Source organism: Lactuca saligna, chromosome 7 (genome assembly GCF_052625555.1).
Source record: "Lactuca saligna cultivar CGN05327 chromosome 7, ASM5262555v1, whole genome shotgun sequence".
NCBI lineage: Eukaryota > Viridiplantae > Streptophyta > Magnoliopsida > Asterales > Asteraceae > Lactuca > Lactuca saligna.
The window spans coordinates 153,903,371-153,929,944 of record NC_136423.1 but is presented as its reverse complement, the minus strand read 5'-3'; the positions used below and the strand labels follow the sequence as shown (position 1 = coordinate 153,929,944).

General features: G+C 36.1%; 2 protein-coding genes across 2 annotated transcripts; both read left to right on the top strand.

Moving 5' to 3' along the window:
* Nucleotides 1-1,534: 1,534 nt before the first annotated feature.
* On the top strand, nt 1,535-5,810 carry LOC145007362 (uncharacterized). Its single transcript, XM_078966313.1, has 12 exons — nt 1,535-1,567; nt 2,425-3,023; nt 3,107-3,248; nt 3,340-3,483; nt 3,564-3,932; nt 4,014-4,085; nt 4,177-4,260; nt 4,387-4,470; nt 4,555-4,686; nt 4,775-5,041; nt 5,116-5,295; nt 5,397-5,810. Exons 1-12 carry the CDS (start codon nt 1,535-1,537, stop codon nt 5,808-5,810), a joined length of 2,520 nt encoding a protein of 839 aa, XP_078822439.1.
* A 1,155-nt stretch (nt 5,811-6,965) lies between these two features.
* Nucleotides 6,966-7,901, top strand: LOC145007361 (uncharacterized). The gene is made up of 2 exons (XM_078966311.1): nt 6,966-7,551; nt 7,621-7,901. Exons 1-2 carry the CDS (start codon nt 6,966-6,968, stop codon nt 7,899-7,901), a joined length of 867 nt encoding a protein of 288 aa, XP_078822437.1.
* Nucleotides 7,902-26,574: the final 18,673 nt, after the last annotated feature.

Sequence of the window (26,574 nt, the reverse complement as noted above, 5' to 3'; positions counted from 1 at the left end):
ATTAAAATAAAGTTTCAATAAGTTTAAATAGTTTTTCTTACATTAATTAATGTGGTTTAAGGTATATATATATATATATATATATATATATATATATATATATATATATATATATATATATATATATATATATATATATATATATATATATACTCACAAGAAAATATTTTATTTTTTACTAATGAAAAAAATAAAGAGAAAATGTTAGGAAGAAAACTACTTCTTACAAATAATAATAATAATAATAAAATTGATTGGGAAAAAAAGTATTACTAATATTAAATTTGTTAAAAACATATTCATATATTTTATAAAAAGTCAAACTATACAAAAGTTTAAATTACATTTTATTAAATACTTAAAAAAGTGGTTTAAGATTTTAGTTATATGTTATAACTTATTACAGATTTTTATATTAACTTTACTAAAATTTCAATATGTAATTCATTATTTTTTTTATTTAAAAGATAATAATATTATATATATTAATTGAACTGAAGTAGTATTTTAATAACAAAATTTTCGAACCCGAATTAATAATTTCTTATTGATTAAAAATGTACCTCATGAAATCATAAATTATATATTTCATAAATTATATATTTTTACATCAGTGAGTCTCATGAAAGAAAATTCACAACGATATGTTTACATTAAACCGTTCGATAATAATAATAATAATAATAATAATAATAATAATAATTATTATTATTATTATTATTATTATTAAAGTTTAAGGTATTCAATCAAATATGTATATTATGATTTAATATAGGATTGTCTATATATAGTTAATTTCAAAAAAGTGATTATGGTAACTTATCATGTTTTTAGATTGAAAATTTTATTATTGATATGTAATTTCTATTATTTAGATTTCGAATGTCAAGATTAGATTTTAAAGTTTCGAAATGCATATGATTTGTCAATATTTTTTACCATTTATTTTACCCTTGGTGAGAAGTATATGTTTAGTTTATAATGTCAAAAGAGTTTTTTTTAGGATATGGTTAGAAATGCCCTTAAAGACATTCTTCTAGTACATCATGGGCTTTGATTTTTTCTTTTATATTAGTGTTTAATTATTTATTGTTTAACCCTCATACTCATATAGTCATATAATGATGTAAACTGGGCTTTTGAATAGTTTAGACTTTAGACTTTAAAGTACAATGGGCTTTTAAGTAGTTTTTAGGGTATTATATGAGTTAATCATGGAAGGTTTTTTTTTTTGCAATAATGTAAATGTCTAAGTTTTAAATTTAGAGAAAATAACAAAAATAACCATTTAGACTAATTACATTACAAAAATAGCCAAAAAAATATCGAAATTACAAAAATAGCCAACGATTTCGCAGATGGAATGCCCCATCTGCGAAATCAGCATGCCATCTGCGAAATTGAGACTCCATCTGCGAAATCCTCCATTTTTCGGTATATAAACGTTTTTTTTTCTCCATTTTCACCATTCTCTACACAAAAACTCTCTCTATCGTTGGAGTATTTTCGCGATTTTGGCTAGTTTTTGAAGAAAATGGAGGATTATGTCAACAATCCGGCGAATATGGTTAGATTTTAACTCTTTAAATGTTTAAGTTTTTTTATTTATTTATTTATTTTTTTATTATCATTTATTGTATTATTTAGTGTTAAAAAAGGGTAATTTAGTTGTATTTTGATAGTTTTAATATTTCTTTAGTATACTTGAAGCTTAAATGGTATTTTGTTAGTGTTTGTTTGAATGTACAAGTAGAGACTGCGTAGATAATGTTTAGAATTTGTTATTTTTGTTGTTTGTTTAGTTGTTGTATAACCTGAAAACTTGTATATTGTTATCGTATAATTGTTTATATAAAGTGAAAAATAGTTAAATTATAGTATGTGCAAAATAGTCGTTTGTATATATATTTGTTTTATAAGGATAACATTTGTATAAGTTGAAAATTTGTCGTATATATATTGTTAGAAATTGGTTGTGTTTGTCGTATAAGTTGAACAATTGTTGTCGTATAACTTGCAAAATTGTTAATTTTGTTGTCGTTTTATTTGAAAAATTGTTTGTTTATATGATTATAAAATGTTAGTTTATATAATTAGAAAGATAAAAAATGTTTATGTATTTGTCGTTTAAGTTGAAAAATTGTCATTTATATATTTGTCGTTTAAGTTGAAAATATGTTTAATAAATTGTTTATATAATTATGTATGATATTGTTTTTTTATCGTAAATATATTTGTTGTATAACTTGAAAAATTGTTTATATATGTGTATGTTATTGTTTTTTATTGGAAATATAAAAATAATTATTAATTAAGAAATAATATTTGCATTAATAATTGTTTATGTATTGCAGTTCGTAATCATATATTTTAAAAACAAAATATTTTTTAGTTATCTAATTTGTTTTTGTGTTTTTTTTGCAGCATGATTTTAGTTTTATCAATGTGAAAGCGTTTGCGAATTTAAAAGGTTCTGGCGGTAACATATGGGAAGTATTTGAAGTTTTAGATGATCTCAGACGTGCCATTTTCAGAAATACCATATTTGGTTATTTTATTGATGTCCCTCGTTTACAAGGGGACGCATTGTTGTTCCATAAAATGTTCCTTCATCAGATCCGACCGGACCCTGTTTTATCTCAAGATGGAATAAAACGATTATATTTTCGAGTAGGCAATACGAAAATGGTTTATGGGCCGGAAGAGTTTTGTTTGATAACCGACTTCAATTTTGGGGAGTATCCAAAAAACATTGGGAAAAAAAGGTCGGAAAAATTATTAAGCAGTAAAAAAAGATGTTTATTGCGTGAACGGCTATTTCCGGACCATACCAATAGTTCGGTGAAAATCGGCGACCTTAAACGTTTAATTTTAAATCGAACATTCGTAGCACTTGACGACGTTGATGCAGTTAGAGTATGTTTGATATACATTCTGTGTGAAGGTTTTTTGGGTAAAGAAGTTAATGATCGGGTGCCACAAGATTGGTTTTTTTTTGTTGAGAATTTGGATCTCTGGAACAGGTATATTTTGTTTACGTTAAAAGTTATATTTTATTAAAGTTATAATTTATATAAAAACTAATATTTTTTTTTTGTTTTGTTAGTTTCGCTTGGGGTAGCTATCTTTGGGATTTTACTTATGTTGACATTGAGGATACATGGAACAAAATACATCATTATTTATCACTTTCTGAGCGTGGTCAAACTTTAAAGTACTCCGTATCAGGATTTACGGCTCCAATTAGGGTATAAAAATATTCTAATATTTAAATTGTTTTATTGTTAAGTTTTTTATTTTAATTTTAACTTTTATTACTATAATTGTAAAAAATTGTAGATATGGATATATGAGATGATTCCGGCTGTTCGTGCATGTAGATTTGTGTTGAAAAAAAATAAAGACTTGCCTCGGATGAAACGACGGAGTGGAACTAAAAAATTAAAATGGGTTGACGTGAACAAGATTTGGTCAAAGATGCAGGTTTATAAATTTTTCGTTTATTATTAATAAACTTGATTATTATACTTTTATATGCATTTTTAATATGTTTAATTTTTTAGGAGGGTCTACCACCAAGACAAAACATGTTACCGGGTGATGGTGAGATGACATCTTGTTATTATATGTCATTTCAAGAGTATGTATATGGTGAAGGGAAAACAGTTCCATCCCCAGTACGGGACCGTTTTAGGAGACAAGACGAATCTTCGTCTAGTATGTCGTCTAGTGGTCGCTCTCATGGTAGAGGTAGGGGCAGTGGAAAACACAAGTTAGACGAGGTGTTGAAACGGCTACATGCACTGGAGCAACATGTGTTTATGAACCGACAACCTATAGAGTTTTTTGGTGAAGAAGTGAATACTGAACAATTTTGGAACGACATTGCTTTTGATGATCCGATAGTGTCACAAAGAAATTATGATGAACAGGTTAGTTACACGCTACATTATTTTTAAATTTTATTAACAAATATGAATACCTGTGTTCATATTTTATATTTGAAAATATAGGTTGTGCAAGATGAAGTGTTGAATAAAAACAATACAACTGAAAATGTATTTGGTGATATTCAAGACGACAAGGTTGTTATAGATATTACCTTTACGATTTTAATAATTACTTTTTAATAATGTGTCTTTCGTTATTAAGTAAAAAGTTATATTTTTAATGTAGGTGTTGGAGGAGAGGAATGACTATGCGGAGAACAAATTTGATGATGATGTGTTTGATGTAAATGATTATACTGAATTTAAAGAGGTTCTTATAGTTATATTAATTTATATTTTGTTTTTAGTAGATTAAATCATTTATTTAATTAGATATTATTGCTTATTAAATTATGTGTATTTCGTTATTAAGTATAAAGTTTTATTTTTAATGTAGGAGTCGGAGGAGAGGAATGACAATACGGGGAACAAATTTGATGATGAGGTGTTTGACGTAAATGATTATAGTGAAGCTAAAGAGGTTCTTATACTTACATTAAATTATATTTTGTTTTTAGTATATTGAAACTTATTTATAATTAGAGATTATTGGTTATTAAATTAGGTGCCGGACGAAGATGCAATAAGAATTACGGCAGTTGTAGATTATTTTGATGAGTATGATGGCAAAGAAGTTCCATACGATAAAATGAGGACTCGAAAACCATCACAATATTTGTGCACTCCTTACACCGAGGTATTCGTTTTATTTATAAACTCATGATTTTATATTTATGTGAATTATCTGAAAGATAAATATTTAAACATTTGAATATTGATTTTAGTTGCACACGACACCGAAGCCAAAAGGAAGAACAAAAAAGAAGGTTGATATCAAATCAACAATCCCTGTTCCTCCTCCAGTTTTTGGTGTTGCTCATGACTTCTCCATGTTGCGCCTGCAACCTTACGTAGCAGGCGGTGAGGTTGTCATCCAAAATTATTTATTTCATTCATATGATGTCCAGCATCGTTTGTTAAATTTCGTGTTAGATAGAGATTTTTGGAGCTCACTGTTTGGGCATACACACGACGGATGGTTGGAGTCATCGGTAAATTAATTGTTAATTTATTATTTTAAAAGTTAATTGTTTTTTAGTCAATAACAAAAGTATCATGTGTGCAGCATTTAATCATTTGGTACCGACTATTAATGGAGAGACGGTTTGAGAGCGATCGGCATACAATAATGCCTCCAAATTTTTTTGTTTCTCATGCTTTGGAAGAAGGACAGGACTGGAGGGCGTTTATGTCTGGTATAGCTACATACCCCGACTTCGTGGTTGCTTGGTGGGATGTTGATACGGTAAACTTAATTATTTATATTGAAAATAATATCGTTATTTTTGTTAAGTTTTTATATTGTGATGTAAAAAAATATAATTTTATTTTATGATCCTTATATAGGTCTTATTTCCGATTCATTCATCCCCTAATCATTGGCTATTTGGGGAACTACGATTAGCATCAATGGAAGTCCATATTTATGACAGTCTTGGTAGAGCGGCTTATGAAAAATTCTACTCTGGAGGAATCTTTTCCAAATTTGAACGTCGGGTGGCAAATTATTTGGACAAGATTAAGTATTGGGCCCGGAGGAACACCCCAAGGATTCCATTGAATATGCAATTCATTTATGAAGAAAATGTTCCCCAACAAAGTAGTCATTTGGGAGATTGCGGTGTTTTTGTTTGTATGTTTATGGAGCAATTCGTTTTAGGTCAACCAATACGTGTTCTTATTGACCCAAAGACCGCAGCTTTAGAGTTCCATCAACGGATGACAAATTTTTTTTGGGGGTCTAGTCTTGGTCCTATGTAGTGGGATTATATAATTGTATATCTAAATTAATGTTGGATATGATTATTAGTTTATTTTTTCAGTTTCGTGAATGGATGGCAAAAAATTTAACGTTACGACAATTACAACAAATTAATGACCTACTAATAACTTATGAATTTATTGACCTAACAACTTCAAAACCATAAAAACAATATTAAAAAGCTTACAACTTGTAAACAAGAACTGCCAAGAACAACACCCAACTACAAATCAACGCTATCTTCAACTTCTTATTTTCTGATTGAAAGAGCTTATTAGACTTAGCTACTTTAGCTATTACCATAAATGATTGGTCCTTCTCTTCATCAACCCAACTGATAAACCCGCATTTTGGTCCCTGTTAAATTTAACATTGACAGTAAGAAATTAATTGTTTGTCATGTAAACACGAGGGTTTAAATTTGAATGACATTAACAACATGATACCAAATATGAGCAAGTGTAAAACAATCTACCTGGGTTTTTAGATGTTCCCGAAATCCTAACGATACGTTCTCCTCCGCAATTGCAGTATGCCATTAGCCTTGTTTTTCTTATAAATAGGAGTTGCTTTGACAGATACATTTTTCATACTGAGTGACACCCCTTTATAGAAGAAATCATGTTACAGACAATTCTTTTTGACTATGAAATGAACTGGTTTGACTATGAATTCAAAAAGTTGAACTACGAAATCCAGACAAGTACATTCTGTAGTATTGTCTTGTCGGTCAGTGAAATTTGACTATGAAATGAACTGGTTTGACTATGAATTCAAAAAGTTGAACTACGAAATCCAGACAAGTACGTTCTGTAGTATTGTCATGTCGGTCAGTGAAATTTGACTATGAAATGAACTGGTTTGACTATGAATTTAAAAGGTTAAACTATGAATTGTGAACAGTAGAGATACCTTCACAGCCATCAAGAAAACCGATACCAACCGCTTTCAATTCTGTTTTGTGGCTTTAGGTTGCGTGGTATAACATACTTCTTTTATTGAGTTATATAATATTTCATGGTAATGTATCTCGATTAGTTTTTACTCATCACTAATATGTGTTCGTTTTTATGTAGATTCGTACCTTCCTTAGGTGCATGATACCGCTGATATATGTGGGTTATTTACCCCTTATTGGGAGTTATCTGACAACAATGTACTTCGTAGTGGCTTTAGATGGAAATCATGAACCACTACTCTTAGCAATTGGTTTGGTAACCTTAAAGTGTGAAGAATCATGGAGATGGTTCATGATGAGGTTAAAAGATTGTTTAGGTGAGTACATAGAGGTTGGTTTCATAAGCAACCTGTGTGATAAAATAGAATTTGGTGTTCAGAGTGCCTACCCGGATTCCTATCATGGATATTGTCCTAAAGATATAGCTCGAAAGATACGTGACTCTGTGGGACATAACAATACGGAAGTTGAATCGTTGTTTTGGAAGTCATGCAATGCATATAGCGTTGATGATTTTTACTTGTGTTTGGAAAGGTTGCAAACTGCATGTAGGAAATCACCTTTCTTTTCCTTGCTTAGGAGTCCAATTTACTGGCTTGACGATATACCGATTTCAAAATGGACACGAGCATTTTTCCCAAAAATACGCTACAATGTTAAATCGATTGACGTCCCTGAAATTTTGCAAATTATATCCAGACGTGAGTTTCCTATAACAACGATAATTGAGTTAATCACCACGTCTATACAATCAAAGTATGCTGAACGGGCCGACGTGGCGGGTAAGGGAGATTGTTATATTTAGTTTTTTTAATGTGCTATTATTTTTATTAAAATATCAAATTTTACAGGGAGGTTTTCTGGTGGGTTGACCCCTTACGTTCAGAGTAAGGTTCAAAAATGTGTCAACAAGTCTTACAATTGGAATGCAAGACGTTTGTATGGGGATACATATCAAGTCGATGACAATTTTGCCACCACCAACGTACAACTTGAACGAAGGGTATGTAGTTGTGGTAAATGGCAAAAAAGCGGTATACCATGTGCCCACGCTATAGCATGTCTAAGAACCCGTACATCTGAATCCATAAACAGAATGGTTGATTACAAGCTCACTAGTTATGTGTATTGACTTGCATATGGATCTGAGTTGGTGAATACTATACCATCACATGTGCATTGGGAAATACCAAATGAAACGGTGGTCCTGTTACCTCACTCAATGCAATAGTTATTCATGTAGCACCTTTATATTTTATGTAGTATTATGTATTAGTGTCGTGTTACGTATTAGTTATCCGTGAAACCTGTTTATATTTTATGTCGTATTATGTATTAGTTATTTATGTACCTCATTCATATTTTATGGCGTATTATGTATTAGTTATTTAATTTATGTCGTATTATGTATTGGCTATTGAGGAAACAACATACATTAAAAGAAATGGACTTTTATTAAATAGTGACGACTACACACATACAACAACAAGCAACTTAAATAACGAAAATCCATTACCTTAACCAACATGCATATTAAAAATAAGGGACATTCTTTAAAAGATTCCATGCATCTAAGTGGGTAAACTCGCTACCATCATATTCAAAACGGTATAGTTCCAAAGCCACCTGCCATAGAATGTCTTCATCCGTATTTGCATGTTCGTTATCCAACTCATTGTAAATACGTTGAAATTCTTTCACCTTCATTTTCAAATCCAGAAACTTCGGTTTGAAATCTTTTCTTCTTCGATATTGAGTACGCCCCATTAAATGGTGAAACAAATGACAGACACAAGACCAAAATGATCCAGCACGAACTTGTGGGGGACCCGGTGGAAAATCCTCCTCTACAGTTATAATCCAAGCTTGAACCAAAGCGACCTCCTCTGCGCTCCTCCATGTATGTGGTGAGTCCATAATTGCAGGGAGGGAAGTAATACGAAACAACTACAACGGATATTAAAATCTATTTATAACGACTCCTTACTTTCCTGTTGCAATGGCTTGTCAATTCAAGCAGCAATGTATTGTGTTGTCATTTGACCGGGGATGACTTGTCAACTCGAACAGTGCTATGTTATGTTATAAGTATAGTACACTGCATTCGTCAGTTAATTTTGACTATGAAATGCAGACATATCAGAAGATTGGACTGCGATTTTGTGTAGAAACTACTATAAATTGACCTTATGTTACATAAATACTTTATTAAATAAACCAATACAGCTGAAAATATTGTTTTTTTTTATATTCCACTCTCTTAGTTTCAATCAAAATGAGTTCTATATCATGGAGCAATGAAAAGTTCTTGGTTCTTACACATGCTTATATTCATGTGTACGAGACAAGCAAGTTGAACGATCCAATGTTTTGGAGCCGTTTAACCAATATTTTCAATGCTGAAAACCAAATGGCTACAAGAAACGATCGTGACAAACTAGACATCTTAGCAAGATGGTATGAAATGAAAACCGAAGTTCTATTATTCAACGATCATTATACCAAAATTGACGACACCCGTTTAAATGCTACTGAGGAGGTCATCTTGGAAGCTGCTAAGGAGGAGTACAAGTCATTAAGTAACGGGTTGGAATTCCAGTTTGAAGCCCCTTGGAATATTTTGAAATATATCCCGTTTGTTTAAAATCTATTATAGTTTATTATGTGAGTAGTAGGTTATTTTCATGTACTAGGTTATTTTCATGTATTTCGTATGTATTTCGTTTGTTTAAAATCTAAATTAGTTTATTATGTGAGCAACTCGTATGATTAATTTGAATTAATAAATGCCCATTGCATTAGTTTTCACAATACATCAGAATACATTTCTAACAAGGATTCCATGAACCATTACAAACATTACAACAATTACATGAAAAACAACGACATAATACGAACAAACCATTAACGTAAAACACAAGTCCATGGGTTATTCTTAACAGAAATTAGAGCGGTCTACATGAAATAATGTTTATTTTTAACAACCTTCCAAACTTCCTCATATTCGAAGTCTCTGCCGTCATGCTCACAGATGTAAAAATCTGTAACAACTTCCAAGAACTCTTCTTCATCCCGATAACAAACATTGTTACGTTTCGCATAATTACATGCTCGATTGAACCATGTCACTTCTTCCTTTACATCCAGCCACTTAGTAACAACATCTGATTTTTCTCTTTTTTGTCCTTTTCCCATCTCATGGTTAAACAAAGATGTTATGAGAGTCCATTCATCACCAATTAGGCAATGCGGGGGAGCAAGTAACGATACACCATCCTTAACACTAAGCCAACAACGTGTTATAACTAACACCTCGTTTGTTGTCCATGGACTTTCAGAATTGGAACCAGGTACTTCATTCGAAGAACTTGCTGCATTTGACGACATTTCTAATAATGGGAGTTCGTTTCGTTTAGGTGATTTGGGTGTTTGGTTTTTAGAACTTAAACATCTATTTATATAAATAAATAGACTACGAATTAAAACTTTGACTATGAAATGGTTACATTTGGACTACGATTTTCAGCTTTATGCAGTGATTTATCATGTCAAACTGTCATTTATGTCATGTCACTTAAGGGTTCCACTACGATTTGCAGGTTACTACAATAACTTGGCATTACTGTCTGGTCATTTCAAAGTTGGACTTGTCATTACTGTCTAGTATGTATAAATACCGCTTATAGATCAAGTTTATTAAAAACTAGTTACAAAATTGTTGTTATATTATCATGATACAGATTAGGTTGCAAAAGGATCGTTTGTTGTTTTTTTTTTAAATAACAAGTTGTAATTGTTAAAAAAATTCTGCAAACTATATTTTATAAAATAAAGGCTTCATTAATTGTTATAATCAACAAACTAAACAAAAATATGAAAGCATAGCAATGTCTTGTAAGATTTAATAAAAATATTACAATACATAATAAGTTAACAACTCGTCATTAGTCTTCATTTCAAGGTTGTTTTAAATCAAAATCAGCGTTAAAGGTTTGTGAGCAACTCGCTGAACCACCAATATTAAATGCCATTTCTGCAGTAGAAATTATGTGATGTGCTCCGCTACCGGACGCCCTTCCAGTACAATTATTTCTCGTGTGTCCTATTTGACCACATGTAGAACACTCTTTTATAATTGGACCCCCGCCTTGGGATGGAATGCTGTCTGTGTTTCTTGGCCTGCCGGGCTGACGTTTATCCATTATTGGTGGCTTAACAATCATCAAATCATCGGGGATCTCCCATTCGGATGGCTTTGGAAGAGGGTTTATTGATTCCTCATATGTTTTCCTCAGTGTTTCGGTAAAGTAAGCATTTAATGCATACCTCGAGCAGTCTTGGTAATTGTTCACTGTTAAACATCTTATGACATGACCACAAGGGATCCCATCAAGTTGCCAATGCCTACATGTACATGTCATATGTTTGAAATCAACAATCACATTTTGTGCCCCCTTTTTGACCTCGCATTTCGTATTTGAGATCATGTGAACATCCCATTTGGTAAAAGTTTTCTTATTTTCTTTTACAATTTCATCCGCCCAAGGGGTAAGTGTTGTTGTTGCTTCAGCTAAAAAAATAGCCAAAATGAAGAAGCTAAGATCAATAACATCAAAATTAATAAAACATTAATAGTAAAAATTTACTTAATACCATTGTTGTATTGTAGCACGAAAAAAATCGATCAACATAAGTATTGGCACCTTACGTGCGTGTCTAGATAATGCATTTATAGACTCCGCACTGTTGGACGACATAAGATTGTATCGGTTCCCTTTAAAATGCGCTCTTGACCAAGTTTCTGGATTTATACTTTTTAAGTACTCCCATACTGGTTCTTTTGTCTTTTTCATAACATCCATGGCAGCATCAAAATCATCAACTGTGTACGCCCTACACGCCTCCCAAAAATTCCTTTAACCGTCTTACTCTTGCCGAATCTAGATATTATGTTGAAATACAAATGGACACCACATATTCCATGATGAGCGTGAGGAAAAATGTTGGCAACGGATGTTGCTATAGATGGAGACCTATCAGATATAATTGTAAGCTCCTGCATATTTCCTATGCACTCACGTAGTTTTTGAAAAAACCATGTCCAAGAATCGGTACACTCATTTTTGCATATACCATATGCAACCGGTAATATTTGGTTTTGTCCGTCCTTAGTAACTGCAAGTAACATGGTACCTTTGAACTCGCCCTTTAGGTGAGCTCCATCTACTACTAGGGTCGGCTTACAAAAATTGACAAAAGCGCGTACCTACAATACATTGTATATCTATTCAAATACACCAAAACAAATATTAAAAAATTAATATAATATGATAATACTAACCGAGCAACCGAGTGAGAAATACAAAAACTCAAAGCGATCATCAGCATCTGTTTTAATATGTGTGACGGTACCCAGATTATGTTTGGCCAAGTTGTGACAATACGCCGGAAGTTTGGTAAAAGAATCCTCTTTCGTACCCCTTAACGACAACAATGCATATTGCTTCACACGCCATGCCTGATGGTATGAGATATTGATATTCAATTGAGCATTCATATCATTAACAATTTCTTTTCCCCGATAAACTCTACTATAGTCTTCAGCCAAAACATCGGCAACATATTCACCCAAAACATATTTGTTTGCTTGTCAATGATTAGGTTCCAACAATGTTGAAGAACATGTGTGTACATCAACAAATTTATTCACTTGGAAAAGTCCATCAGAATTTTTGATTGCTTTTGCTCTTAGTAACCAAGAACAATTTTTTGAAACACACACAACTTCATACCTTGATTTGGTGGATCTACTTGTCCTCGTCTGGAAACCTTCTCGAAGACATTTTTTACCAATACATCGCTTTAAAAGTTCTTTGTTCTTAAATATACTCTCACATTGAATCTTTTGAAGATTCATGTCTACCATCTGTGTTGGGATATCTTCATTAATATCAACTGGCCATGCTGGTACAGGGGGCATACCGTGAAAAAGGTTATCGGGAAACTTATCTTTAACTTTATCACCCAACTCATCTCTATCGGAATTGCTTTGTAGCTCGGTTATATCTAAACATACATCACCAACATCAACATAATGCCCGTAAACATGATTTTTTTCATTTTTTTGACTTGAATTTTTTTTCTTTTTAGTTTTATCTACCACACGCCTACATATAACTTTAACTTCTTGTTCGGCAACATCATCACAACGACCACCCACATCATCAAGATAAGTACCAACATCATCATCACCAACATGCTTGTAAATCTCAGGATCCACATAGTGAATAGGTGAATAACTAACATTAACATTTTCAGCAACACTGTGAAACTGAGGTACACTAGGAGTATTGAAAGTACCTATCAGATCGTTGCTCCCTTTATAACTGCATAAATTACCAACAAGCTGGTTTCCAATTTCACCACCCCCATTAACCTCCTCAACTTCATCAACCACCACAAACACTTTCACAGCCCTTCCTCCACTACATTTGATTACGTTTATCAACATTCTAACATCCATGTCTTCAACTATAGCTATATAATAATTTAATTCGGGATGGTGGAAACGAAGACTAATTCTATATTTGTATAACAAACCAGTTTTGCTTCTTATGAAAGATACAAAATCACTATAACTAATATACTCAGAAAATATCAAAGCAAGTTCAGAAATACCTCCCTGTGGACATATGTATTCAAGATTAGTTCCATTAACTTGCCATCTTCCATCGGTTACAAGACAATCCAAATATTCAATCATTTTTTGAGCAAATTGTAGAGAAAGTTCCTAAACAAATAACAACCAAAATGATACTTTTCTACAAAACTTTTTATATAGCAACATGATTTCGTAGTCAAACCAATTCATTTCATAGTCAAACTAAAAAAAAAAATTACAAAAAAGTTCAGTATTTTGCAGATAGGATGAGAGTATTTCGCAGATGGACCTTCTCCATCTGCGAAATTACCCGTATATATACACAAAAAAATTAAAAAAAAAAACACCTGCGAATGTACAAGCACCTAAAGCACAGCAGTGCTTTAGATGCTTGTACATTCGCAGATGGCATGCTGATTTCGCAGATGGGGCATTTCCATCTGCGAAATCGTTGGCTATTTTTGTAATTTGGATATTTTTTGGTTATTTTTGTAATGTCATTAGTGTAAATGGATATTTTTGTCATTTTCTCTTAAATTTATGCTTATGATTCGCCAGTTTCTACATTTATTATTATTATTATTATTATTATTATTATTATTATTATTATTATTACTATTACTATTATTAGTTTAATATTATTAATAATAATAATAATATTATTATTACTATTACTATTAGTATTACTAGTTTAATATTATTAATATTATTATTATTATTATTATTATTATTATTATTATTATTACTACTACTATTACTATTACTGTTACTATTACTATTACTATTACTACTTTATAACCTGTGGGAACCACGATTATAAAATTAATCAAAATTTTATAGAAAAAACTCAAGATTATTAATAAGTTATTTTAAATAAATTATTAATTTAACATGTATTTTTATTAGTTATGTAAAATTATAATCATTGATTCAAATAAATATATAAAATTAATTTTTAATATATATTAGATATTTTTTATTTGTGAGTTAATGAAAACAATAATTTAAAATTTACAATTTAAAATAGAATCACATTAATGAGGAGGTCTAATAAATTTAAAATGGAAAACTAATAGATTGACAAGTAACAACATATTAATTAAAATGTCTAATATGATGACACATGACAAAAGAACTACTCTTTTATTAGTATAGAGATTATTATTATTATTATTATTATTATTATTATATTAACTTTTGTATGGGTAAAATAATAAGTAAATATATTTTTTTAGGATCTGAATATTAATAAACATGCTAGCAGGAAACTAGCAAACAAGAAACATAATTACAATGACAATCACGAAGCAAACACTTGTCTCTTTCCAAGAGAATTAACATATTGGAACCTATACACGAAAGCTAAATACCCAAGTCACACGTCTTTCCAAACTAATGTCAACCACCATCCACCACTTGTCTTTGTAGATTAGAGTGTATGAAGGTGCCGTTTTCATGTAGTTTGTTATCAGGCCGTTTGTTATATCGGCCGACCGTGATCGTTTTGACTCGTGATGCAGACGACAAAAGAGGATGGCGAATCGGATTGATTTCTTTATTTTGGACCGTTCAACGGTAAAAAAATTAAATAATTTATTATTATTTTTTGTAACACCACGTTTATTAAATAAATAAATAAACAAATTAATGAATGAATAAGTAGTCCTAAAATCCATAATAATTAGTAAGGTGTTAGTTTTGGGGAGCCAAATGTTATAAGTTGGCTTACTCGGGGGTTAAAAGTGTAAGTTTCGTGATTTATTTTGTGAAGATTGTTAGAAGCCAAGGGGTGTTTGTTGTCATTTGGACCTAATATGAAAGGACTTATGGAAGCAAGGGCTAAAGAGTAAATTCTGGACCTAAGTTGAAAAGGTTTTGTTGAGGGAGGGACTGTATGGTAATTATTGGGACTTAAGTTGAAGGGTTTTTGGATGGCTGGGGTTAAAAAGGTAAATTTCAGACTTAATTTGTAAAGGTTTTCTGAAGGAGGGGTTTAAAGAGTAAATATGGGATTTATTTCGAAATGATTTCTGGAGGGAGGGGCTAAACTTGTCATTATGGAAGTAAGTTTGGGGGATCGGGGTATATAACCCATCACCCCTCCCGCCTCAAACCCTAACCCTAAATGAAGCTACAACCGCCATCTTTCCACCCTTATGTCTCCAACCGACCACCACCATCCACCCAGTCATTCTCCGACTACCTAGCACCATCAAACGATGTTGAAGACCGACTGGGAGGGGAACAAAGCTACATCAGTGAAGATCGAAGGAGTAGCATCGTGGTGGCCGTCGTTCGTGAGTCAAGTAGGAAAATAACCACCGACGCCACCTTTGTTCTGCAACTACGCCATCGCCGCTTCCAGCTTTCTCGTCACCATTATTACCACCTTTAGTCACCGTTATGGTCGCTAGGGTTGCTGCTGCCATCACCGTGCATCACCAGTGGGTGGTTGCATCCAGCTTTCCGATTGCAAGCTGTGTGTGGGGGAAATGTTGGCTGGAAGACACAAGAAGACCACCATGTCAACCAACAATTGTGGCTGTTGCCGAGAATGCTTTTCTGCCGCCTCTAGCCACCGTGAAAGGTGGATGTGGGCGTGTGGTGGTGTTTGTGTTCGTGTGTTGAGATGTTATGAGGCTACATGAGCGTTTCTTGGTAGGAGATCTGAAGAAAGACCCTACCGCCACCACTGCGAGGTGGTGGGTGCCACTCTCTACCGCTGCCTGTCGCTACAAGGTGGATGAGTGTGTGTTTATCTTTTAGTGTATGTTTATTTTTGGGATTAAAGCTTTGTAAATTATAATTAGAGATTAGAATAATCGAAAGAAACTCAAAACCACCACCGTAAGGTGGTGGTTGCCACCTCCTGCTGCCACCAACCGCTGTGTTGGATGGCGGTGTGCTTAGTTTGTGATTCGATTACTTTTGGAGTTCTTGGACTCGATTGGACTAGAATCCTAAACACCACCGTTAGGTGGTGGCCATCACCGTGAGCCGCCGTTGACCACCACTACCCGAGGTGGTAGTGGGTGGTGCCCGACTAGCGAAACCCTAATGGGCATAATGAACCATGATGGATCTAAGGACTTAACTTTTGGGCCTATTGGGTTATGATTGGGTTTGAAACCCTTATTAGGGTTTAGAAAACCCTAATTTTGGATATATGGGCCTTGGACTTATCGGGGCCCACATTTGGGCCATTGGAATGGAATTGTAAATCCATATGACTTATCTAATAGAGTGATGGACTTAATGGATTAAGTCCTTAATGGGTTAAGTGAGAAACACTTAACCCTAATCGTTATTTTATGTGAAATCCCTAATTTCACTTGGGCCTTATGTAACATCCAGGATTTTTCTAGGTATTACGATTAATTATCTTTATTAAATTATGAGATTGTTTGGTTGGGCTTTGACCTTTGCGCCTTACAAGTGGGCTGAGAAAATTGCATACGCGGGGAGTAAATTGCCACGTACGCCCATCGTACTCATGAGAATGAACTGCGAAGGCCATGCACATACGCCCAACGTACCAGGAGTACGCCCAACGTGCGTGTGCAACTCTTTAGACACTAAAATTTAGGGTTTACTCCCTATATAAAGAACATTACCCCTTTTTATTCAGCTTCTTTTCACCCATAGCCAACCACCACGAAAAACCTAGCTCATATTTGTGTGCCTTTGTTATTTGGAAGCCATTTGAGGGTGTTTGGGTGTTGTGTTAGTGAGAAGGGAAGAAAGGAACTTGAAGAAGAAGCAAGGATCCACCAAGAGCTTGTAGATCCAGGAGATTAACATCATTTCTGACCCTTTTGAGGTATTAAGTTCCTTACTTGGCCTTTATATGCTTAGATTTGTTCATTTGGGTATTTTATGTCACCTTTAGACCACATTGTTGAGAATGCTTGAGTATTGAGGGTTTTACAGCATAAGAGTTGTCCTTTTGGACTCTTAGAAGCATCTAGGGTCATAAAAATCGGATCTTGATGGTTAAGCCACAACCATGCAAGTGCTAGTTGGTCTTGAAGGTTGTTAAATGGACCAAAATCATGTTATGACCCCAACCATGCATGCAAGCACATAAATTTTTTGACGTTATGGTTTAAGAGGTCTTAAAGGACCTGGATCTACAGTTTGGACATAAGGACTTACTGGATTAAGTCATGAATGAAGTTCCAAGGAAGCTGGCCAGTATGTTGGACGTACTCTCTGGTACGCCGTGCGTACTGGGTCAACTCCCCGTTTTGGTCAAGGCTAGCGTACACTGGGTGTACGTGCCAAGTACGTCGCGCGTACGCATGCAGGGTGGATGTTTTAGGGCATTTGGGCCTTAAGAGACTAGGCTTGGAATATTAGGCCATGTGGCCCATTGTGAAGCATAATTTTGGACTTAGGAATCTGGAACTAGAGTATTGGGCCTATTGGGCCGTGATTGGACCCTTTGGAATTATTATATTTGGACTTGGAACTTTTTGGGCCCATTTGGGGGATAAGGCCCAATTATGAAATTAGGCAATTAGTGGGCCCTTAGGGAGCCTTTGATGGGTCATAGGAAGGCTGGGCTTAATAAGCTAGAATTAGGATGTATGAATGTTCCAATTGGACCAAAGGGTAAAATGGTCATTTTACCCTAAATAATGTTATAGACTCTGATTGAGTGTTAATGTGATTATAATAGCCAGGAGTCATTGGAGCAGCTGTTAGAGACTACTTTTCGCGAGGTTCGACACACAATTTTACGAGGTGAGTTACCTTTCTGTAGAAATGGGTCTAAGGCACCAAGGTCGACCCATCAGTAAGAGACTGTAGTAAAGTTGATTGTCTTTCTGATAATTATATGGTATGTTGATATCTGTTATGCTTATGTGCTAGGATGCTATGACATATGTGTTAGTAGTAATAAGGGTGAAATAGTCCCCGGTTACCGGTTGAAAGATACCGAAGGGGTATTTAGTACCCATGCATGCGTAGCAGTATGATAGTGATATTTTGTTATGCGATAGTAGTAGGGGGGGGGGTAAATAGTCCCCGATTACTGATTGAAAGATACCGAAGGGGAGGTTAGCTCCCGGTTACCGGTTGAAAGATACTGAAAGGGAGGTTAGCTCCCGGCTACCGGTTGAAAGATACCGAAATGGAGGTTAGCCCCACCTACCGGTTGAAAGATACCGAAGGGGAGGTTAGCTCCCGGTTATTGGTTGAAAGATACCGAAAGGGAGGTTAGTTCCTAACTACCAGTTGAAAGATACCGCGGAATAGGCATTATGTGGTATGTGGTATGATGGGGGAACTCACTAGGCTTCGTGCTTACAGTTTTCAGTTTTGTTTCAGGTACCTCTTCGCCGAAGGGGAAGGAGTCAGCGCAGTAGCAGTGCATCACACACACTCACAGGATTCCACATTTTGAGATTCAAGGGATTGTACAATGATTTTACTACTATTTGATGATGTAATTTTGATACATGTTTATTATATTATATGGAATGATATGATATCGACAATGTTTTTGGTAAACGATTTTATAAGTTACTTAATTAAAAATGGAACTTTTGGCCTTGAAAATTAGGATGTTACAAATTGGTATCAGAGCCTTGGTTTGAGGGATTCAGACACACCTTCGGGGGTGTATGGACTCAAATCGAGGGTTTGAAAGATTTTTCACAAGGAAAATGGTTTTTCTAAAAGTTAAAGTGAAAAGGTTTTAAGAAAGAACAAGGTGTGTGATGTGTGCGACCGGCCGAGCTTAAGTAAGTTTTCCCCAAGATACTCATACATTTTATGTTATGATATACTAGGATTATGAGAACTGTATGCTAAATTAGGGCTAAGGATCTAGGAAGGATGCCTTTTATGCCTGCTGTATGTGTATGAGAACTGCATGCTAGATTAGGCTAAGGATCAAGGAAGATGCCTGATATGCCTGTTGTATATGCTTATTGACTTGCATAATAGCCTGAATAGTATATGCTTGATTTGGGTTACTCAATGCCGGAATGTTGCTTGCTTTGTGCTACTAGGAGTTCTAGCTATCTTTAGCTAACTAATAAATGAGTACATTTACATTATATATTGCAAGGACTAAATAATTTCAAAAGGTTAGGTTTAGCCCTATTTCGCAGCTCTTGTTTGAGACCAACCATTGTAGGGCAGGACCTCTCATTCGAAGAATTATCTAGTCTTAGTGATATGTAATGGTTTTCGCGAGTTAGTTAGGTGGAGGTAGCAAGAACTTCTTATGCTATTGATGACAAAGAGTAGGCTGGAGAGTTACCCTAGGGTAAGCCTAGGACGAGATTAGCAAAGAGTCCAGCAGTAGAAGAAGGGACTTGGTGAAGTCGAAGCAATCCTTGAGGAAAGTACGGATATATGTGAAAGGTAGGATGGGGCCATACTATTAAAAGCAGAGGATCCCTAATCGAGTCAAGGAGGGTCGAGATAGAACCAAGGAACTTGTAGAGTGTGTAGGATCTCTTGAGATTATGTATGACCTTGACATTTATGTATTTTGTTTTAGAATGGTGATGATTACGCATCAAGGAGCAGGAGGATCGGGATTAGTGTCAGGATCAGGATCAGCCTCAAGTTCGGGTTTGGGTTCCGAGCCAGTGGATGAGAGACGACGCGATTTCATCGTGTCAGAGATCACGAGAGGTATCCTGGAGGCAACCCTGGTTATCTTTGGGTCGATCAAGGAAGGGATCATCGAGCTGATGAAGGATCGCCTTAGGGCATTCATGAGCGACATGGCGACTAGCCAGTCAGGGTCGTGCACACTGTCCTTCAAGGACTTCAGGGGGAGTGGTGCATCGGATTTCCATGGGGTGAAGGACCCCATCATGGTCAGGAGATGGATTGCAGACATAGAGTATGCTCAGTTGACGAGATTCTACCCTGAGGGGTCGAAGGTACGGTATGCTAGAGGTTGTTTGAAAGTCAAGGTCAGGGATTGGTGGGAGTTAGTTGGTGACTCTTTGGGAGCCTCAGCTATTGAGGCTATGACTTGGTCGGACTTTGTGACCAGGTTCAGGGCTGAGTTCGTGCTAGCTGTGGAGCTTCAACAGTTGGCCAGGGAGTTTCTTGATACGAGGCAGACGACTGAGATAGTGGCGGAGATTACTGCCAAGTTTCGGGATAGGGCATTGTTGGTGCCCCAGTATACAGGGGACTGGGAGATGCAGAAAACCTGCTATCATGACATGTTGAGGGCTGATATTCAGGAGCATGTCATCTACTCGGCATGCCCGACCCTGGATTCCACGATTTCTAGGGCGAGGGAGAGGGAGATTGACTTGTAGTACATCAGGAAGAGGAAAGCGGAGGAGGGGAAGGTGACAGGGGTTTCTAGGAAGAAACCCAAGGGATTCAACTCTAGGTCGAAGGGCCAGCAAATCACATGAGGGATTTTGTTGTACTGGGACGGGATTAGGCTGCTACAAGTGCGGCAAGGCTGGGAACTTTGGTAGGGATTATACTACCCCTGCCACCACCATTCAGATATTAGACCTGATTTTCTTTCATTGCAATCAGAAGGGACAAAAGAAGGCCAACTGCCCGAGATTGATAGCAACAACATCAGTAGTGGCGCGAACTCCAACGACCCTGTGGCTTACGGACGGCCGACATTGCAACACAGAGGCTCCGGTGGTGAGGATCCGAGCCTTCCAGTTGACTACCAAGGAGGCACGCGCTGCACCCGATGTGATGATGGGTATGATTTCTTCTACTTATCTCTTATTATATTTTGCTTATGAAATTTATGTGCCATATTTTGTGTTTTGTTTAGGATCGTTCCATGTGAAGGGTATTCCAGTTCAGGTGTTGTTCGATTCGCGTGCTAGCCAATCATTCGTCTCCCTTGCACTTAGCAAGAGGTTCTCTACGTCTTTAGGCATGTTGGATTGACCCATAGAGGTTGAGATTGCTGACGACCGATCAGTTCGAGCATTAGAGGTTTTCAAAGGTTGTGCTTTGAGGTTGTTTGAGGAGCGCTATCTGGTGGACTTGGTTCCCATACCATTGAGTGGGAACAAGGTCATCATCGGTATAGACTGGTTGAGCCCTAATGGGGCATTGATCGACTGTGCATAACAGTTGGTTCGAGTCAGGACTCCAAGTGGGGGAGAGTTGGTGATTCAGGGCGAGAGGCCACAACGTAGGCCAACTTTATGCTCAACAGCGAGGGCTAGGTGCTACCTTCAGCAAGGTTGCACCGGATATGTTGCCTATGTCATTGATACCCGGGAGGATGGTAAGGCGACTGTGAGTGATGTGGCAGTGGTGCGAGAGTACTCGGACTTATTTCCTGAGGATTTTCTAGGAATACATTCGGAGAGACAAGTGGAGTTTAGGATCGGCGTAGTCCCGGGGGCAGCTCCGATAGCCAAGGCCCCGTATCGTTTGGCTCCTCCTGAGATGCATGAGTTGTCTACATAGCTGCAGTAGCTGTTAGACAAGGGATTCATTAGACCGAGCAGTTCACCCTGGGGAGCCTCGATCCTGTTTGTAAAGAAGAAGGACGGGTCGCATTAGATGTGTATAGACTACCGGGAGCTGAATAAGGTAACGGTGAAGAACCGTTACCCACTCCAGAGGATTGATGACCTTTTCGACCAGCTTCAGGGGGTATCTTAGTTTTCCAAGATTGACTTGTGGTCAGGCTACCATCAGATGAGGTATAGAGATGAGGATGTACATAAGACTTCTTTCCAGACTCGCTATGGCCACTAAGAGTTCGTGGTGATGCCCTTCGGGCTCACCAATGCTCCTGCCGTGTTTATCGACCTCATGAACCACGTATGCAAACTGATGTTGGATCAGTCCATGATAGTTTTCATTGATGACATCTTGGTTTACTCCAAGATGCACAAGCAACATGAGGAGATATTGAGTCTAAGAGGTTGAGTCATTGGGCTTAGCTCTTAGGTCCATTTGTATACTCAGTCTGGGTCTGTCCAACCGTGTTTTATTTTAAGATTTAATACATATATATATATATATATGTGTGTGTGTGTATATATATATATATATATATATATATATATATATATATATATATATATAGAGTGCATGCATGCATTATATTTATGATGGTTCTTGATTATTATTTTACAAATCTTGTACTGTAACCCTAGCACACCTCTATAGTAGCAATTCTCATTGAATTCTGCCGGGGTGGAGCAGATTAATCATTCGACACTCGTTTGATTCATCGTGGTGTTTATCGTTTTCTATTACTTGTTATTGTCTTATTGATATCTGTTTGAATCTATCGATCTTACAGAATATTTTTCTTATCAATTGGTATCAATGCAGGAGACTGTGTAATACATACACATCTCTTATGTTGGAAGAATATTTTTAGGGTTTTCGCTTTTATCGAATTTGTAGGAGCCATCATCTCTTCATTGACGTTGTTTCTTGCTTTTTATAAAACCCTAATCCAATCTTTTCATGTCTAATTCTTAGTAGATATCTGAAAAGGTCATCATGTCTCACGATGATTCATAAACCAATCCTATCAATATCTCCAACTGCATTGGATCCACAACAAGAATCCCGATTCTATACACTCAAGATTATGAAGTTTGGACGCATCACTTTGAGGACTATATCGTTGGATCCGAAGATAATGGTTATCTTATCTGCGAAGCAATAACATTGGGTCCTTTTGTTCATTATGGAACAAATAGAACCCTTAATACTCAAAAGGAGTACAACAAACTCTTAACTGATGTGGACAAGATTCCTCAAGGTGAAAAAGATAAGTTGTTGCGTAATGTTAAAGCTAGGGATGAGCATCGGAACCGGGTACCTGCTTTTGGAACCGGAACCCCCTCAGAAATGCCGGTTTTGGAATTGGAGCCGCCTTAAGCAGTTACGGTTCTGGTTCCTAAAGTTATGGAACCAGCTTAAGCAGTTCCGGTTCCGGTTCTCATTTTTTCGGAACCGCTACCCGTCGGAACCGGTTTATATATATATATATATATATGTGTGTGTGTGTGTGTGTGTGTGTGTGTTACTTAGATCAGTTTAGAATATATTGGTCCGATTTTGTCTGTGTTTGGTCTGAATTGATTTGATTTGGATCAAACCAAATTGCGGTTTTATCGACAAAAGTTAGAAAAATTAATGTAACCGGGTTACCCTCTCTCGGAACCAGAACCGCCAGTTCCGGGACTTGTTCCAAACATTTAAGAACTGCCTAGAGCGGTTTCGGTTCCGGTTCTAACTTTCTAGGAACTGCCAGTTCCGGCCGGTTCTCGCCAAATGAGGCGGGTACCTGCCTATGCTCATCCCTAGTTATAGCCATGAGAATGATCAGATTTGCTTTACAGTCTGATACTTTTTGTTGGTAAGCCCATGCACCACGAAAAAATAGATCTAGGTTAGACTTAAAGAGTTGTATTCCACTGATGAGGACCTAGAACACTGTATCTAATCTCTATTGATCTCTAAGTTCGGTGCTTTCCAACAAAAGCCAGATGAAAAAATTATTCAGGCATTCGATCGTTTCAACTATCTTTTGAGCAAGATGATCAATGATGGTATTGGAAGAGAAGTGATCGAATAGAAGAACACATTTTGAATGGTTTAAGACCCGAATGGATGACTGTGGTATCAACTGCGAAGGATCACGATCAGTTTAAAACCTATTCATTGGCGAAGATGGTCGGTATTCTTAAGTCTCATGAAAGTGTTGTGACAAAGGAAGCGAAAGTGGTGTCTAGTATGGGATCCTTGGCCCTTCTCTCTAAGGCGAAGAATGTGGTAGAAGATGAAGAAGAGTAAAAAATGTCAGAATGTGATCTGACAAGCGAAGAGTATGCAATGATGGTTTCCAACCGGAAGAGGTTTGCTCGCAAAAAGTTCTCTGTTGCCAAGAACCGAAACTGGCAGGAAAGCTTCATCTCAAAAAAGGCGAAAGAGGAGATAAAAAATAATCCTCAGAAAGAAGAAGAGAAGAAGGAGAGTAAACTGGTAGGAGACTCCGGATACGATTGCAAGTTTTGCCATAGCAAAAACCACTCTGCCAAAGATTGCATGTTAAGAAAGCTATCAGAGAAGAAATAGGGTGAAGATGATGAAGCTTACCATATGCGCAAGCTGGAGGAGATAAAGAAAAAGAAATCCTCTAACAATTCTATGAATGCTTTGATTGTGCAGTAGAACGTTGTTGATGATGAGTTCGGTGGCGTAGAGGTTTGGTCTACAAACTCTGAAGATGAAGAAGTATGTAAACCAACACATGGCAGGGCATTTGTGATGAAAGAAGATAGTACTGAGATTGTTGGGAGATGCTTGATGTTGACAGCTGGAGTGTTACAAATGAGGGGCTACACAACCGAAGGCGAGTATGATGAGGCGAATCAAAAGGAAGATAAGTGTTTTACTGCCAAACCTGTGAGCCAAAGGATCAACGACTGCGATCAGTTGATCAAGAAGGTACAATCCATTCTCGAATCACTTAAAATACCTGTAAAAAACTATGAAAAGGAATTAAACAAATTGAAATTCAAATTTTCTAGTTTATGTGGAAAATTCTTCTGAATTTGATGAGGACAGTGATATGAGAGAAATTTCTGTAGAGGATGAGGTTGAGTGCTCTGAATTCCTCAAAAGCGAACCCAAACCGGGAAAACCACTCATATCTGAAAACTCAGTTGAGTTCGCTCGTATGTCCAAGGATAAGTCCAAAGTTCTTAAATAAAAGGCAGTTATATTTAAAAAGGTGCAAACAGTACCGGATCAAGTATATGCCCCCACTGGAGTTACCAAGAAGCAAACAGTTGAGCTAACTTGTTTTGTAGATGAAGACAACACTGATGGGTGTGATAATTTTTTTCAGTCAACTCCCATTGACAATGCAGACGAAACAATAGGTCTGTCGGAGCAAAACTCATGGAGAGTCAAGGGTAGATATGTAGCTAAACCTCTTAACAAGCCTTCAAGCTTTGATAAGCCAAGCACAAGCGACAGTAAAGAAATTCAAGGTGAACCGATAAAGGCATCAATAGAATCATCTCCAAGCGAAGCTCGTGAAGATAAAATGAAACCAAAGCAAACATTCACAAATCTCAAAAACAACTTGCTGAGCGAACACGTTAAAGGAACAAAAGGTACCAGAAGAATCTAAAAGAGAGAAACTACTTTTGGAATTCTCAAAACGCTAATCACATTCACAAGGTATTGAATCCACAGGCGAAAGTAAGCCCTCAGACAAACAAAAGGTCCATGCATTCACTGTCAGTCTTGCAGTCAAACGAACCGAATAAATAGTTTTAGTGTCGAATCAAGCAGTGATAAGAACCGAAAAACCAGTTTCGGTCCTAAACTCCATCATCTTCATCAACAACCAAAGCCGAACCCAGTCAAGGATATCAAAGGAAAAGGAAAGCTAGTCTCGCACTCTGAAGTTCATGCCAAGAAGATGTCAACTAACCCTAGGAATCTAAAGACTAGTTTAAATGAGAATCAAAACAAAAATAAACTGTCTAATTCAAATAAACCAAAACAAGAAAACAATAAAATCAAGGTTTTTACCATCAAAAGAAAAGATGAAACCACCTTAATAAAAAGAACATATTTTGTTGATCTTTTTGTTGCAATTCCCTATCCTGTATAAGGCTCACAAGGACCCAAGAAACTTTGGGTTCCTAAATCTGCTTGATTTTTGCAGGTTATAAGTGACGAGCAGTTCGATGACGAAGGGTACATTGACAGTGGCTTCTCACGTCACATGACAGGAAGGAGGGAAGAGCTAAGGGAGTTTCGAGCCCTTAAGGATGGTGGATGTGTCGAATACGGGAATAATTCATATGGGACGATCAAAGGCTACGGAATGATCACAAACGGTGAATTCTCAATCCGGAAGGTAACATATGTGGAGGGATTGCAACACAATCTAATCACTGTCTCTCAACTGGTTGTGGGAACTAGATTGAAGGTTTCATTCGATGATGAAGGTTCGGAGATTGTTGAAAAGAAGACAAAGACTGTCCTGTTGAAATCCAAGCGAAAAGGAGAAATGTATCCACTAAATCTTAACCCAATTCGAGGAAAGCCAACTGTATGCCTATTAACGAAAGTACACTCTGACGGAAGTTGTCTATGGCATCGAAGGCTCTCACATCTCAACTTTAAG